At 41.6% G+C, this 18,456-nt stretch overlaps 1 protein-coding gene across 1 annotated transcript in view; it reads right to left on the reverse strand.

The window, feature by feature from the left end:
* arvcfb (ARVCF delta catenin family member b) overlaps positions 1–18,456 on the reverse strand; it is a gene marked incomplete at its 5' end in the record, with an annotated part of 127,848 nt that overhangs the window by 3,879 nt on the left and 105,513 nt on the right. Inside the window, 8 exons of the mRNA XM_083903192.1 lie at positions 4,203–4,315; positions 6,229–6,320; positions 7,239–7,292; positions 8,475–8,562; positions 9,373–9,484; positions 11,223–11,415; positions 11,841–11,991; positions 13,993–14,120. Of these exons, the coding sequence (XP_083759318.1) occupies positions 4,214–4,315; positions 6,229–6,320; positions 7,239–7,292; positions 8,475–8,562; positions 9,373–9,484; positions 11,223–11,415; positions 11,841–11,991; positions 13,993–14,120 (920 nt within the window). The 3' untranslated portion in view covers positions 4,203–4,213. The remainder of the gene's footprint in view (positions 1–4,202; positions 4,316–6,228; positions 6,321–7,238; positions 7,293–8,474; positions 8,563–9,372; positions 9,485–11,222; positions 11,416–11,840; positions 11,992–13,992; positions 14,121–18,456) is intronic.

Below are 18,456 nucleotides of genomic sequence, written 5' to 3' on the forward strand. Positions count from 1 at the left end.
TTTTAGTACCACCTGACTTTCATTTTAACTTAACATGCTTGTTTTTAAACTTATTCTTAATATCTGTTAGAATATGGGCTCAGGGTTTCTCCTGATTTTGATCTGCTTTCCATTATTTTTTAGTTTGAAAAGTGCTACATGAACAAAATGGCTGTTCTTATACTTGGTATTTTCAGCATTGTTAGTTTTCTTTTACAAGCAACGCTAAGTAAAACTCTTCTCTTGCAAGTCACCATTCAAAACTTAAACACACTAGTGAAGTTGCTCTACACAGACATCACTTGTTTTTAGTTTCCATTAGTCTTTTCGTGGAATTTGTCTCCAATAAGAGAAAATCAGCTTTCTCCGTTGAAGTGTCAAATAAAACTTAAGCTCCGAGTTGGAGCCACATTTTTGCCTCGACTGGATTTGGAATGAAACGCTCCTGTTTTTAATCCCACTTTGTCTCAGACAGCTAGACAGTCACTTGGCGTGATCACGGCACTTCACAAATCTCGTCACTGTCAACAAACGTTTCAATCACGACAGCGCAGATGGCAAATGGAGGCAAGAGACGGCGAAAACAGATGCTTCGCGCGCGAGATGGAATCCTGTGCATGTGCTCAGATCGGTGGAAAAACGACTTACCTGACGAGTCCCTGACAACCTTTTCACTGAAGTGGCGACAATCACAATAACACACCAAAGGTCATGCGACTTATCAAGAGTCATTGTGTGATGCGGTTTTCAGTGATAATGCAGTAGATGGAGAAGAGCTGCACAGATGGCCACTGACAAAGATGACTGCGCTAGGAGGAAGACAGGAGGAAGCCTCTGGCACAGGAGAGGACAACAGCAGTGAGGAGGAGGAGGAGGAGGAGGAGGAGGAGGAGGAGGAGGAGGCATGAAGAGACAGAAATGCTGCGGTGCAACAGTGACAACTACTGAATCTCACCCAGATCATTTGGCAGCCTTGTGAAAGCTATTTAGTTGACATTAAATAGTTGGTCGGTGTTTTTCCCTCAAGCACTAGAAGTCACACAGTTGTGCTGCAATGTAAATAAATACAATTGCAGTGTGTACATTAGTATTTAAAGGGACACTGTGTAGTATTTATGGGTTTATATGACCCAAAATCCACTTTTGTATACATATTATGTGCTCCTGTATTGTCTAGTCGCTGTATAATAGTTTTTGTTTCATTTTCGTAGTGTTTCAAAAAGTCATGTAAAATAACATGGTCGCGGACACCATAGCGCTCAGCAAGGGAGGGGGTGAGCAGAGGAGCAGTTCTTTGTTGTAGATTTCAGCCTCTCCTCTAGATGGCACTATAAACTACTTACTTCACCTTTAGAGGTGCCATATGTAAGAATGTGCCCAAAAACAGTTACTACATCCAAATTCAAAATACCGATGTCTTTTAGGTTTCGTTTTCTGACATAACTGGCAACCTGTGGTTGTTCGGCAGCTGAGACTCTACTGACTGCAATGCTTGGTAGACGGCGGTAGGTGGCGCCACATGCCAAAACATGATTTCAAAACATAAACATGATTTGCAGTCTGCAAAATATATTGTTTTTAATGCAAATATTTTGTCTGTACTGTTGTTGTTGGTGAGTTCAGTTTGTTATATGAACATTATTCCTGAGTCTCTGTGACATATTAGGAGGATTTTATGGTCAGTTGCTTTAGATTTATTACATTATGCAGCTTTAATTCACCTAATCTGCATGTTTTCAGTACCCTTAACCAATGCACATGGGGAGAACATGCAAACTTCACACAAAGCAGGATCTGAACCGGTGACCTTCTCGTTGTGCGGCAACAATGCTAGTCCCTGCACAACAATGCTACTTTTCTTTTTTTCTCTCCTCGTGGCTTAATTTGAAAAACGGACGTCTAAGTTACATAAGAAAGCACTCAGCAATCATTTATACCGTGAATTCAAATATGAAATATTCAAATCGAGTACTACAGACCTCGAAATGTATGTAAATTAAATTCATGTACGCTCTCCCTCCCTCCACATGAATTCACATTATATGAATCTCTGCCTTCCACCATATTATAAGCGAGTTGAAAACCGCGTATGCTCTCATTATACAGAACGACTTGGCTTCCATCATAAACTTATCAGCCTACATGAATTATTTATCCGAGATCATTTCACTTTGACCCAAGGAAAGAAGAAAGGGTGTCTACAACAGTGTAGAGGCAAGGTTGTGTATTTATGCGTATAGTAGAGTGTTGTATATGTGTGTGTGTGTTTCCAGTGCAGCTTTTCATTAAGGCATAACTGAGTCTCTGCAGGATCTATCTCGAGTGCAGGAGAATGATTCCCCTTCATCATTTCCCACCAGATTCAGCAAAGGCTGTCAGCAAGGAGCAGAGTGAGGCTCAGGGTACGTTTTAATCAGACAGGTGGTGGCAAGTTGTAAACACACACCGAAGTGCTTTGGCTCATGTATTACAGAGGAGAGAACAGACGCAGGGATTGGCTTTTAAAAAAATGGCAGGTTGATAATTTAATGGCAAAAAAAATAATTACGGCAGCCTCCACCGTCAGTTACTGTTGCTCTTCCGTTCTCACACAGACAGATGTGCAGCTCAGGGACAGATTTACAATTCAGAATGTTTTGAGGTGCAAAAAAAACAGGTTTTTGATTAAGGTTGAACTAGATAAAGAATATAAACTCCTTGAGTTTTTCCTCTCATAGAAATTCTGCCTCTTATGTTATTCACAACCATGGACCATATATAAGAAATGAACGTTGCCTTCTAGTTTGAAAAGTGAACCTTACCGAGGATAGAAGTCACAGTTATTCACCAGGGGCTGATTCCACTGGTTGCAAAAAAGAACTCGTTTTGAAATAAAGTCTATGGGAAAATGAGTCTACTTCTCACTTTTTATTTATAACATCTGTAAACTTTTTCCTGGGGGCGTTGATTGGTCTCAATCACTGATTCCAGGTCTTCTAGAACAGTGTTTCTCAATCCTGGTCTTCAGGACCCACTGATCCTGCATGTTTTATCAGGTGTGCTGGAGCAGGGCAGCATCTAAAACATGGACGAGGACCACGATTGAGAAACACTGATGTCAGTTTTGTAAGTTATGCTCCCATTTCGAGGAAAATAGCCAATAAAGTATGAGCGGACACGAGTGTGAGTGACCAGATTGACTATGAATTTCCAGTTTGTTTAAAGACTTTGTCCATTTCTTTTGTACGTGACCTTGGAATTCTCTGAGTTCACAAACTGTGACGTGTTTGATCATATTATTTTTTGCAGAAGTAACTGAGGCCATGGCATTTCATTTGCCATTGCTGAAAATGCTGAATAAATTCAATTGTACAGCATTTTGTCCTTCTCTAATACTTTTAAATGTCGTCATATGTGGAAGGACATTCTCCTTCTAACATTATGCCTTTGTATGTCTTTCATTTGACCCACCTGCCTCTGCAGCATCCATGTTTTTGTTGCCTAGCAGCACCAAATGTGCTGAATAATTACCATGTTGTGACCACAATGTCCCTGTGATAATAAGAGCAGCGGCAACATTGAATGTGCATGCCATAATCCTATTAGAAATCCATTTGGACATTGAAAACAAAGCCTCCGTCCTAATTTTAACCATAACCACGTTTGAAATCTTAACACTAAACTTAACCTGTTCCTTAGAAATGAGATTCTCATCCTCATTTTAGGATTTTTCTTCAACAACACGGAGAACACTAATGCATGAACAGGTCCTCAGTGCCTGGCTGCGGTTGCTAAGCTACAGCTGAACAATTACAGTTTGACTGAGGGGTTTGGGACATGTTGAACTATAACAAAAAGAAACAAACATCAGTTGCAGCTGCAATAGATGCTCTTTCAATGTTTTTCTTTTGTCATTAATGTGATTTATTTTTTCCCGGAGCACCATCTTTCCAAGTGCGTGCAACACGGTTGAGGGTTAGAGTGCAAATACACTGCAAACGCATAAATGAATACATTTTAAAGCCTACACATACCCTTCAATTGAAGCTGGGTGAATGGTTTGAATTTAAAGAAGACTAAAGTGACAACATCTAACGTCTAATGACACAGAGTGAGGATGAAAGGAAAACAGGCGGAAAGGATGAACGTACAGGGAATGGAAAAAGGGTGCGACGATCCAGCTCAGAAGGTAATCGTTGTTATTTTTTTTGCTGTGCTTTTTTTTTTTAAAATGTCAGACCTACCATGCATGCATTTAGACCCAGGAGTCAACAGGCTGGGGCTTAACATCACAAGCGTCCACCAGACTGACCGCAGGCCTGTTACTCCTGATATAGTGTTTCCTATTTGTGTCATTCTGCGAGGGCCACGGGAGGATGGGTTAAAAAACAAAAAACACAAAGAGCAAAACAAAAAAGAGGTCAATACATTTTCAGAGAAACATTCTCTCTCTCTCTCTCTCTCACACACACACATACACACAAAAAGTCATCCAGGATCAGAGAAGCCAGTGTTAGTTCCCTGCCTTCAGGTAAGCTGGGAAAGAAGTCAAAGAAGTGATTACAAAACAGCAGAACAAAACATGCAAATGAAAGAGGAGGAGAGCAGTTTCACAGCCAAGTTGCAGTCAAAGCAGGAGGAACACCTCGGGGAAGTACAGACGGTAGATTTAAAAAAAAAAAAAAAATAGACACCTTTGGACGACTGCTTCACAGCCTGTTCACGCTGAGGTCAAACATGCTGTGAGTATTCTGTTAGTGCTGGAAAAACTCTGGCCTCTGAAGATGTAACTGGATAATTACAATTGACTAAGATACGAGTAAAGTAAAAGGGTTGAGTTGCTGTAATATATGAATTGCAGTTCAAGTTTTTGCTAAACATGAACACCTGTACTGACTGAGGAAGAAAACATCAGTTCAAGTCAAAAACCTCCTGTGATTTAACCTGTTTTAGCGTAGAAGCGTACTACCAAACTTTTTCTATAATTTTTTTTTTTAAAGACGACAAATGATTTCGACCCAATTCACAACAATCCAAACAACAATCTGTGCAAAATACCGTATAACAAACACCTCTAACTATTTTAAGGCCATTTCTAGAACATGTTCATCCGCAAACCAACCATTTCCAAGCACTACTACTAACTAAGTAACTTTTACTTAAAGTACATATTACTAATATATCAAATTAACTACTTTTTACTTCAACTTGAGTAATATTTCATCAAAGTATTGGTACTTTTTCTTGAGTACAATATTTTTGTACTTTTTCCACCTCTGTTGATACCTGTGTGGGCCTGTTTGCTTCTTCCATCCCAGTCTGTCCAAGCATACAATTGACGATATGCACAGAGCGTCACTTCCACAAAAATATAAGCCAGCTCCTTTATTTCCAGTCAGTTATCGTTAAGGGGAAACTTACAGACTGAAAACAATCATGTTTGGCATTTTGAAGTGGGCGCTTACTCCGTAAATGAAGCTCAGTTTCACTCGCATGAAGCTGATGCTAATAACCAATAAAGAACGAGGAAAACGAGAGAGTGTAAGAATATGGAGAGAGTTGTGACAGAGAGTTATCATCCTTTGTGGTGTGTAAAGTTCCACAAAAGTTCCTAATCACTAATGCTTTTTACAGACAGGACCTTTAGTTCAAAAGAAATCCCCTCCCGCAAAAAATCTCACACAAATCATCTGTGGCTCCCGACCCAGTTTTTGGGAATGACTGCCGTACATCATCATTTATCCAAAGAGATATGTGCCAATTTAACTGCAATTATCTCTTCACTGTAGTCACTTTTCAATCCCATCATCAAGCATTTAAGTACATCACATAAAGTAGTTAATAGTCATCTGTCATGTCAGACGTCCTCCTGTGCTGAGGCTCGATGGCCAATCAGCGTCACAATAAGCAGAATTTGGCTGCTTATTGTGAGACGACCGTATAATCAGAGGACGACACCTGATAATGCAGCAGTCGGTTCACTGCCAAGACAAAGGTCATCTCCACGAGGAGCGCTTGTTGGTGGTTCTTTTAATCAGAGCGCAGATTAATTACTTCACAGATGCCAAAAGCTCCATTAACTGGTGGCTCGGACATCTGAGGCTCCTCTGAGCGCTGTGCTGCTGCAAGGAATGTTCACAGAGAAGGACTAAGAATCTATAGGATTAACGATCGATAATGAGGACCACCACAGGGGGTTGGACCATGATAACATTTCAGTGAGACGTCATTATTTCCTGCCCTCGTCCCCAAAATGAGCTTTGTTTGTACCTTTAGTGGCTCCCGTTCAGTCAGGTCCACCGAGCCGTCGCCGCTCTTGTATTTGCAGTCCTTGTCCCTCTGGTCGATGGTGGTGTAACCGTCTAATGAGGTCAGAGAACAAAGGTCACTTAGTTCCTCCTCGTCCTTGATAAACTCAAAGACACTACTATATTCACACGGTGTGGTGTTAACATCAGCCCAGAGTGTTCGTGTCTCAAGTGGGCAGCGAGGAGTTCAGGTGTCAACACAATGTCCAAAATGCGCTGCGGGTAAATTTGAGATCAGATAACTGAGACTCAGCTGGAGTCCTGCAATTAACTGGGTTCTTTCTTAGTGTTTCCAATAGATTAACCCTTTAACACAGAGCGTATCGCCGACGACGCGTCCGTTTATGAAAACCTGATGTTCATGTACAAACTACAGTTAGTTTTTCTTCATTTTAAATTGTTAATACACTATTGTAACATGCATTATTCTGGAAAAATGGACAAAAGAACTTACATTTTATGGCCCCTTTTTATGGTTAAAATAAGCAAAATAGGTGTTAAAGGGTTAATTCAGTCTGTTGTTTTAGTGTTGGATGATAATCAGATGATTAAAGACTGAACTGCTCTTGAGTAAAAGTTGAAGAAACCAGTACAGTGTGGTTTTTAGAACACAACAAAAACGTGTTAACCTTCAAAGTGAGTGCATGTGTTATATACCTCAGTGCATATGTTACAGTATAAGAAAAGAACCACCACCATCTTTTGGGTGAAGCTTCTAATGAAGGCCCAGCTTTGTACAAACATCTGGTCAAGAGAGGGGTCTTGCACACGCACGCAGCATCAAAAAAAGTGCGTCGTGTGTTAAGCTCGCTCCAAAGATTAGAAAAGTAACCAGATTAGAATGTTCAGAGGTTTCAAATTTTCAGATTTTAAAACACGTGAACGTGTGGAATCACATAAGACACTATGGGACAGATAAGAGAAGCGCCAGCTCTTCTTTGGCTGAGGACAATCATGCAGTCTGACTCTTACCTGGACCCAGCTCATCCATAGGTGTCATATCACCACTGCCACAATTCCTGGTGCCTGAAAAGCATTCATATACCATTTGTACAAAGGCAGCACAAACGGAGTCACTGAGCCAAAACTGCTGCTGCTTCTCGGGTATAATGTTTTTTTTTTTGTTTTTTTTTAATCAAGTAGTGATTGCGTAATGCAAACTGAGAGCGGGCAGGCATGAGCGCCGAGTGCATGTATGGATGCAAATAAAAAACATGGCAGCCAAAGAATACGTGAAATCTGTTGCTATGCGATTGACTCCTCTGTCAATGAGATGTTTGCTGTTGGGCCAAAGTAGTCCCTCCCTCCCACGCACATACTGCTGCTGCTGCTATAGAAATCCTCTTTTTGGCTCTTGCAGAACCACATGGGTGGAGGAATTTTCATCATCTACTCAAAGTACTAAAAAGCACACTTTGAGAGTGTCAGTGGTTTCGGTTCAACAGCAGCAGTACGCTGTTCAAAGCTCCACCGTTCATTCTGAATCGTACAGTTGTAACATATGACACACCACAGCTTTCCCAGACAATAATTATAATGTGGTAAGCATGGTGCTTTAATGTAATCATGAGGAAAACACCAGCAAGTGGACACACAGTGAGACAGTATTTAAAAAAAATGTTTAAAGGACAATAAGAGGGATATACCATGTCAGGAATCAGAAATAACAAGTAGTTTATGTTATAGAAAACCAAAAAAAAAACAAATCGATCCTTCACATACAAGTATTGTGTGTGTGTGTGTGTGAAGCCAGTCTCTTATATTTTATTTGTCTCTGATATGAAGCTGCAACACTGAGGCAATGCTGCAGCGCTGTTCCATTATTAATGTAAACATAGGCACTGTAGTTAAATGTTAATCACACACACACACACACACACACACACACACACACACACACACACACACACACACACACACACACACACACACACACACACACACACACACACACACACACACACACACACACACACACACACACACACACACACACTCCTGCAGTAAATAAGTATGAAATAGTCCAACCAAAACTTTTTGTAAATGAAAGCTTCAGGACAATTTTTGGGATATTCAGCTTCACAGAGAATGATGAGTCAAAAGTTATTAGCCTTATCCAATAAAAACAAAACGTTTTTTTTAATCATGTGTCACCTCGTTCTCCTTTAAACAGGTAAAAATGGCCACACGCACAGCACTTTCACTGACCTTGGTTCTTTTCCATCAGGGGTAGAGTGGTGTCATCATAGCCGGGCTTGCCATTCTTGGTAGATTTAGGGGTGACAGTCACAGTGGGCTAAACACGCAGCATTTTAACACATCAGAATAAAACATTACGATATTTACTGTGCATCAATGGAGGTTTATGTCGATTTAGTTTTATCAATCGATGCCTCAGACAGTAATATTTTTGTCTTTGTAAGAAACTTTATTGATAGAACCGTGGTTCTACTGAAAACTGTGAATCTCTTATTGTTTAAAGCTCCCATAGAGTGGTCCTGTTGCACATATATGTTAGTTATGGAGGTCTACTTACATACATTAACTTGTTTTTTATGGTAAAAAAAAAAATCTCCTAGTTGCTGTAAATGAGCCGATAGAAATCTCTCTTCACTGAAGCTCTCATCAGCCGAGTTGTTTCAGACCAAAATCTCACCCCCAGAAGACAGACTGTGTTGTGATTGGCCAGCCAGCGAGGGATTTCCCAACTGTCTACCTGGAAGTGACTTAATGTGAATCACCTCCACAACGGACGTTCTTCTTCTTCTGCGGTTCAATGTACGCAACCGGATGTGCCCGGACTAGTGCCCGGAGCAGGAGGATCTGCTGTTCAGGAGAACCGCTGTTTATGTAACCAGAACACGCTGAGCCCGAGATTACAATACAACACAGCGTTCTCAGCAGTGGCTGAACTGTTTGTTTAGAACCTTCAGGGCTTCATAAACGAGGTAATGGTGCAGATACACACCAAATAAAAGTGTTAATTGGTACTATGGGAGCTTTAAATAATATTGTCAGGGGCTAAAATCACAATAAAACACTTGAGATCGACAATTTCCATCGAGGCAAATTAAAAAAATCTTCCAACCCGAGCACGGCTGTGTACCTGGAAGTGGCTCTTGTTCCAGCCGTCCTTGGTCAAAGCGGTTCTTAGCTCCTTATAACCCCACACCGACTGCAGCACGTGAGATGCCGCCTTTGTTTCGCGTCCCGATTGGCTGAAAGAAGCACAAGAAGGTAAAAAAAGAAGAACACGAATGAATGTATGACGATAGTACTCGAGCAAATTCAAAATCTGACACCAGATCTAATTCTTTGGAAACACTGTGTGTGTGTGTGTGTGTGTGATAGTCGCCGCGTCGTCACTACTGCTGCTGCTATCAATCTCTTTATTCAAAGAATTCAATTCCCCCGGGAGGCTCCAGGGTCTAGTTTTTAATTCGTTGCCTGATGAGCGCACATTTCCCTTCATTAGCTTCCTCTGAGCCACCAGCATTAATTACATGAGGGTGTGGGGGCTCACTTCAAAGAAAGATGTTCAATCTCAGCTTTTTGGTCTCCAAGTGTACATGTTGAGTAAATTCCAGCTGAGTTGACCTGACTCTGTGTGTGTACGACCATCACTGAACTGAATGCATCACGTGCTGTTGTTGTGCAAACCAATTTCAATTTGGCAGGTATTTAAAGTACCTCTTTAAATACGACTGGCCATAATGTCTGTTCGCCTTCATTATCAAGTTGTTGAGGAGAACTTTGAGCGAAAATGACTAATCACTTACTTGTACAAGCAGCGGCTTCAGAGGCACCGCTATATAACAATGCCCTCCAGTCCTGAAAGCCTGTTAATTAATGTGTGGTAGGCTGAGTGGTATGTGTATGTGTGTGTGTGTGTGTGTGGGCTCAGCCTTGTTAGAGTATAGTATTGTGGTAGCCAAGCTCAGGCCATTTGAGACACATTACATTATCCTCCGTGAATACTAATTTATTAGGCCCACAACGCATAATATAGCATTCAAGGTCATGTTGTAAGTAGCTGTACTGTATCTCTGTATTATACAGTATATTGATGGAATACTCACACTCGGCTGTGGCGAACATGAATGTGGGCATTTTTGTTTCTCTTTGATTCATTGGCTGCTGCATATAAACTGTGTGGCCTGTAGTACATGCAAAACCACACATAAAAGGGAAAAAGAAGCCTGGAAAACCAGCGCAATTATCACAGGTTTATTCCCTCTAACGCTGTTTTATTTAGACTGATTTTTATGTCGTGTCTGAACTGCCCTTTATTTACGAACAACGATGTCTGACAGAAGAAGAAAAAAGCAGCAGAAACATCTTTGTTTACAACCGAGACCGCTGCAGCGGTTTCTTGAATACTTACATTATTCATAGTTATTCCCTTACAGAAGAACAACAGTCTGGTATATTCTGTTTTTTGATCAAAGTTAAGGCACTAACAGATGGTTTTAAAGTTAAAAGGCCTATATTGTATTATTGTTATACAACACCAGCCACCGAACCAACAGTTGTATGTGCATTCATTATTTAACTGGGTTCATTCATACGGAAGCGTATTGCATTCACTTGAAAAAAACTAAAAAAAAATCCTGTTTTTCTCAGTAATTAATTTTCGGTTTGATTTTTTGAATAATCTTTTTTCTGTTTTTCTGTCAAATTTTTTTTTCTTTTTTTCTCATGTGTAAATTATTACATTATATATTGAACTAAATTAATAACTGTTGTTCCTCTCTATACGTTGAACCTGTGATAGACTGACAACCTTTCCCAGGTGTATCCTTCGCCCTTTGTCAGCTGGGATTGGCACCAGCAGCCCAGTGACCCTCATGTGGAGGATAAGGAGGCTGACAATAGATGGACTGAACTATAACAATTCACATGTCTATTTAAATCCAAACAAACAACGTGTGATGTACTGAAGACGTCAAGTCTTACCTGGTCCTGTTGATGGCGACCAGCTTCTCGATGGCTTGGGCCTGGATGAGTGAGCGGGCATTTTCGGAGCTGTCGGTGACGATCTCGTGGATGGTGTTGAGGATGGCGACCACAGTGTCCTCCTCCAGGTTCTTCGCTGGTCGCTGCTGACCACTGGGCAGGTTGCTCACCAAGTCCCGCATGGCGTAACTTCCTATAAGGTGAAAAGGGATCGTGATGATAGTTACATTTTCAAAGTTAATTACTGGAGAGACTGTATATACAAATTGGATCCAGTTGTCCCATTTGAAAAGTGATAAGGACAGAAGTAGCAGTCAGTCACCAGGTGGGGGCGCCACTGGTTGCAAAAAACAGTTTGAATGGAAGTCTATGGGAAAATGAGCCTGCTACACTTTCAGGTGTTCTTCAATAGAATCGGTGACAATTATGTAAATGATGGTTCCACGGCCGGCCCAAGGCATAAGCGGACTAAGCCGCTGCTTAGGGCCCCGTGACCACTAGAGGGCCCCCAAGAGCAATTAACAAAATATAAAATAAACGTTTGGATTGCTGAAGTTTATTTACAATTCTTTTCCACTATAACATGAATGTGTGGTGTTCATGGCTGATGGTTCGTACCGATCAGGTCCTTGTTACGGCGGTCGATGGACAGGTTACGCAGGGCGATGGCCACAGCTCGGACCACCTTGTCAGAGTCAGAGCGTAGCAGCTCCACCAGGATGGGAAGGCCTTTCTCCTTACGCACCGTGGCTCGGATGTAGTTGGACCACTGGAAAAGCAGACAGAGGGCACGTTGTTACGTCTTTGTACCTTTATCCTGTAGAGTAGGCTGAGTTAATGCACAGTATCCTCTCTGATGCTCATGTGGAATTAAAGATTCTCACTTAAGAGCCGCGAATCCAACTCCTTTATGACTTTTTAATCATTTACTCAGGAACTACAGACAGCTCAGCACTACTCCTTGGTCTGAGCAAAATTCTAAACCATTCCACAGTGGCGCTCTAAACTGGAATTCCATATAATTTAAATTAAATTGATGTTTTTGGAACATAAAAGATCAGGATCTACATAAAAGGGTGTCTTTTCTAAGTACAGATGCCCCCCAGGGATGTCATTAGGCAGAGGAGAGGCACAGTTTAACCACCAGGTGGCAGTAGAGAGCCTCCCAAAACAGGTCAATCCACTGATCGGAGTGACAGCAAAGAATGAGGATTAAATGAAGAAGCTCTGATATCCTCTCAAGGAGCAGGGACATCATTTGTCCAGCTTTCCACATCACATGTGACAGTGTGACCGTTTGCAGCTCTGCAGGAACTCAAGTCTGGCCACTTCTGATCAGCTTTGAAATGAAAAAAAAAAAAAAAACATCTGCTCAAAGTGCTCACCTTAGCTGAAAATCACTACTGCTGAATTATTCAGATCACTAAATATGAGACTCAGGGCTGGATGGTATCTCATGAAATTCAAAAAAAAATATTGTACTTGTAAGAGTCCAGGTATATATATATATATATATATATTTTCCATGGCACTACTCGCAGATTCAGAGGAATGAGAGATGTGTTTACAGTCTGACACATGGGTGTTAAGTGAAACACTGCTGTGATAATGCTGCCGTGGGCTGAATGCAGCAAAGCCCGCTGAAAAGCATAAGTGATCGCTCTCGTCTAAAGTGCTGCGAGTAAACTCACGTCTGACAGCTGACTTTCCCTGTTGATAATTCACTGTTGCGGCTCCACACACAGAGTCTCTAATTGGAATAAACGCTTAAAGCTGGCTTAAGAGGTTCTCACGTCATCCATCATAGGAGGCACACATTGACCATTAGTTATCAAGCCATATTTTAGTTATAGAAATCCACAATCAGTATTAACACAATAAGTATTGTTTGCTGTATTTTTAAACATTGGCTTTACAGTGCTCATTTTTCTTGTTTTCAGTCTCACACTAGCAATCAATTGTTGATAGATGTTAAGCCCAATTTATAGTCCTGCGTAAAGTAGAGCCTCTGTGTCTCGTCTCCGACTGCACAACATATTATTTAAGTGTCCGTCAGCTTATTAAGAGCTGTGATTGGTCCTCAGGACAGGCCGAGCGAAGCTGCTCTGTGCCGGCTCACAGTGCGCACCGAGTGTCCACAGAGGCGGAGCCGATCACCGCCGAAAACGTCGTTGCCAAACTATAAATACGTCATATCTTAACACACAAACCACATGTTTAGACTCTAAATGGCCAATTTCTTGCCTCAAATTATCTTAAAACCGCGTTCCGTGACACAGAAAAGTGAGAAACGGCAACTGTTTCAACAACAACAGTCTTACTCTCTCTTTCTCTCTCGGACGCCATTGCTCACTGTAGCCAAAAGCACAACAATCTTGCACAGCGACCCCTACTGACAGGAAATTGCAGCGCATATCCGTCCATGACGCAGAAGTATGAAGGCTCGAGGTGTCTCCATGGTTACGCAGTCGGATAACGCATTACGCACTCAGAGAAGTATAATGTGGCCTTTACTGTGTGAACGACCGACTGTCTTGAAATGTACCTCTACTCAAACTCTGGTGGTTTATGGAGACACGGTGGATTTACACCTTGTTAATGTGACTCTGGTCATCTCTGCAGGCAGTTCTTGTCCTTGTTAATCCTACTTGACTACCAATCGCAAACTGAACTATCTGCTACTTGAGGGACAATGATGAAGAGATGAGCTGCAAAAAAAACAAAAAACAGACAGACTGTGTATACATACGTTCCCCATCCCTGGACTTACGGTCCACTGTCCAGCACTGAGGTTTTGCAGAGCACCAGCTGCAGCCTCTAAGGTGTTGTAGTTCTGGCTCTCCGTCAGCAGAGACAGGTAGAGCCTCACCACTTCGGGCTGATACAGCAACTCGAAGCCTGCAGGGAAATACAGAGAAACACACACACATACTGGTTAGAGTCCCTGACAAAACAGACAGGGCCATTAAGCTGTATGAAGGCACGGGCAGGAAGAAGAAGGAGCTTAGGTCTGATAACTACAGACAACCTTGAGCATCCATTTAAGTTTGAGAGGAAATAATATATGGAATTCCGTGGCATATACTGTAGTATGGTAAACAGGCACTGTCCAGGTAGCAGCAGCAGTAAACAGCTTCAAAAGAAAATTCTGGAAAAGTGTGCGGATACAAATACTGAGGAGGCATTTTAAAACCCTTCAGAATTATACATGAGGAGCTGTGTTTGAGCCGTCAGCCCTGACCGGAGTATTTTCGGAGGTTTATCTCACTGACACATGGCAAATTCCACTACAGCCAATCGTTAGGCCTCCCTCCAACCTCTAACGGAAACATAACTGCATTATCAGCTGCCTTACGACACAGGGAAAGGCGGAAGCGTCAAATCACATCAACTTCATTCATGTGTTGTTTTTTTCCTTTATCATTTGTCTTACTTTTGGTTTAACAAATTTAACTCAAGAATCCAATTAAAAGATCAGTACATCGTAAGACGTTCAAGGTCAGTTTGAGCTGGTCACCTCTCTGGAGGGAGTCACACATTGCATATCTGAAAGCAAACCGTACCCACGTCCGTTTGCTACATTGTAAAATTTTTCTGACTGGTGCAGACCAAAGCAGTCGAACTATTGGTGTGAAAGCGCCCTGACACAGGTTTAAAGGTGCCATATGTAAGAATGTGGCCAAAAACGGTTACTACATTCAAATTCAAAACCCAGAGGTCTTTTAGGTTTCGTTTTCTGACGTAACTGGCAACCCGTGGTTGCTCGGCAGCTGGGACTCTACTGAATGCAATGATTGGTAGACGGCGGTAGGTGGCGCCACATGCCAAAACATGATTTCAAAACATAAACATGATTTGCAGTCTGCAAAATGTTTTTTTTAATGCAAATATTTTGTCTGTACTGTTGTTGTTGGTGAGTTCAGTTTGTTATATGAACATTATTCCTGAGTCTCTGTGACATAGGAGGATTTTATGGCCAATTTCTTTAGAATTATTACATAATGCACCTTTAAGTATCTAATCAGAGTCAGACATAGGGCTTCAACACGGGACAAACTTGTGCTGCCTGGATCAAAACATATCTCCATAATCTCCCAGCAGTTTCCTCTACATCCTTTACAACAGGACCCAATGAATTTCAAATCCATTTCCTATCCATCAAATTACAGTAAATGTAAACCACTGTCTCTTGTCTTATTTTCTGAGGCCTGTGCTACCAAAACCCCAGTATGAAAAGTGGACTGGGATGTAAAGTAGCCCTGGTTGACTGATGCACAATGGCTGTCAAGACCTCAACATTGTAGAAAAACTCCTTGGAGGTTATCCTAAGGTCAGCTCTCATTTTCTTTATCGACTCACAAAGAGTGCCGTTTTTAGTGCTTGAGAAATATACCACTGACTCACAAAACCTGACAGTTGTGTGTCTCTAAATCCACATCGCACACCAACAATTTGCGGGAGAGAGTGGAAACTTCAGCACACTGCGATTTGCCAGAGTCAGACACAGCAGCAACATAGTTGTTAGCGCTCCAAAAAGAAAGTGTTTTTTCATCCCTGTGGCGTCTCCCCTCAGGACCATGCCAAGTCTGCACCAGAATGTGTGTGGGAGGAGCTGCCAGGTTCAGGAGGATGTTGCCGCTTCAAAAAAGTCTTCTATTTCCAAAGAAGCAGCGGCCGTCACGCATAAGATCCTACTTGTAACCATGTGCTAAAACATGAATCACATCAATGGGTTTTTCTCAGCGGTGACACAAGAGGGCTAAAGTTTGCAAAGCAGGGCGTTCAGCAGCTTTCTGCACGCTCCTCGTATTTCTGAGTCCACTGGGTGCACACTCAGCAAACCGGAGTCCTGTTGACATACACTTCATCTCCAAGGCAGATTCTCTCTGCACACACAACGTCAGCCATGTTGAACCTTTGTTGCCAAGTTTGCCTGCACACAAAGATGGTGCCTGTTTCTTTTTGCTATGAATCCATTTCGCCCTTGAAACTCTGGGGTTCTGGTCTGGTAACCAACTGCAGCAAGTTATGAAACTGCCATATGACAAAATGAAAACAAATAGTGCTTCACAAAGAAGGACGATAATGGCGAGGAATCCACGGAGTGTAAAGCTTATTCCTTTATCTAATAAGATAGTCTCACTGGAAAGCCGAAGAATAGCTCTGCAAAAGCTTTCGCTCAGCGTCCACAGCTGAGGCTTTTGTTCAGCACTGAGATTAAGTCAAACAGCAGCAGGCAGGTAGAGCTCTGTGAGCATCCATCTACTGTAGCACTGTTGCTGCCATTATCATCGTCAAGAATGCAAGAATTTGGACCCGTTCATTTCTAGTTTTCTCGTTTGACGGTAATATGACTCAGAGGGACAGACGAATTGTCAGTGTGACACGGCCTCTGCTTTTGAGTATTACTATTCTCTGACACATGATGAGATTATAGAGATATAGAAAAAAAAAGGATTAGAGTGGATACACGGCTTGGGCCAAATGAGAGCACAGCTCACATGGATTCAAACAGATAGTAATTAGTTATGGTCTCAAACCAAAGTAAACATGAAAAATTTGGTATTAAAAGTCTGTTTCAAATGTTATAGGACAGACAGACAGCTAACTAGATAGATAGATAGATAGATAGATAGATAGATAGATAGATAGATAGATAGATAGATAGATAGATAGATAGATAGATAGATAGATAGATAGATAGATAGATAGATAGATAGATAGATAGATAGATAGATAGATAGATAGATAGATAGATAGATAGAAATTGGGAACAAAAAATTTCTAAAAAAAAACTAATAATGAAGATGAAAACTTTTCATGAAAATCACATACATTTATTTGTGTATGTGATGCAACCACCCGGCAATGGTGTTCTAGGGTTAAATGTAAGCAAGATTCTAATAAAAAATACGACGTTTAGTAGAGGAATCACCACACGATCACGTCCAACCACCAAAAAGACACAAAGAACGACATCGGTGCCAACACCGCACTGAGCTCAGCCCAGTGTGTCTTTTTGGTGTGGCTCTGGCACACGTCACACACAACTGTGGCCTCTTTCCAAGTCTCCTGCTGCGCTCTGCTTCATAACTCACAGACACACACACACACACGGACACAGACGCGCAGCTTTGCCTCGACGCACACACAAATACAAAATGGGCACATGCCGTAACGTATGCACAAAATTCCCAGGAGATCTAAGTTCGTCTCTAAATGAGGTGAGAGGGGAGGAGCAGTCGGGGGGGGGAGGGGGGGGATTTTTTCAAAGCACAAGACAACTCCTGCAATTGAGGTGCAGTTCAATTAGTGCCTGGGCACTGAAGAGAAGAGGCTTTGTCATGCTGCGGCGCATGAAAACCGGGATAGAAACAAAGTTAAGCTGAAGTGATTGAGCGAACCTCGGCGCAGAGCAACAGCATTACTACGCTTGAAGCGGTTCTCACTATATTGACTGCAATTAAAGCCAGCGTGTGGCAGTGTGACAGGCTGATAAATGATAGTGGATTAACTGATGGGTGAGGCGGGGACACTCACACACACACACATGCACGCTCACTGATTCATTTCTCAGGGCCACCTGCCTTGCTCTAGGATAGTTACCTTCAATTGTGTAGAACTAGATAAACACATGCACACACACACACACACACACACACATTTACAAACACGCCAAGATGTCACCTGAGCTCAAAGCAAAAAAAGATAAAAAGTTAATTGATCCATTGTGCCTACATCACAATACTGGGCCTCTTTGTGTTTCTTCTTGTTTGTTAAAGGTGCCATATGTAAGAATGTGGCCAAAAACGGTTACTACATTCAAATTCAAAATACCGAGGTCTTTTAGGTTTCACTTTCTGACGTAACTGGCAACCCGTGGTTGTGCAGCAGCTGAGACTCTACTGACTGCAATGATTGGTAGACAGCGGTAGGTGGCGCCACATGTTTCAAAACATGATTTCAAATCATAAACATGATTTGCAATCTGCAAAATATTCTTTTTAATGCAAATATTTTGTCTGCACTGTTGTTGTTTGTGAGTTCAGTTTGTTATATGAACATTATTCCTGAGTCTCTGTGACATATTAGGAGGATTTTATGGCCAGTTGCTTTAGATTTATTACATAATGCACCTTTAACAATACTACTATATTATATTGCCTTAGATTTTGGATATGTTCATATAGGCTGTTGCAGTACTGATATTGTGACATTTGGTCATTTACATATT

Source organism: Microchirus variegatus, assembly GCF_963457635.1.
Source record: "Microchirus variegatus genome assembly, chromosome: 16".
Lineage (NCBI taxonomy): Eukaryota > Metazoa > Chordata > Actinopteri > Pleuronectiformes > Soleidae > Microchirus > Microchirus variegatus.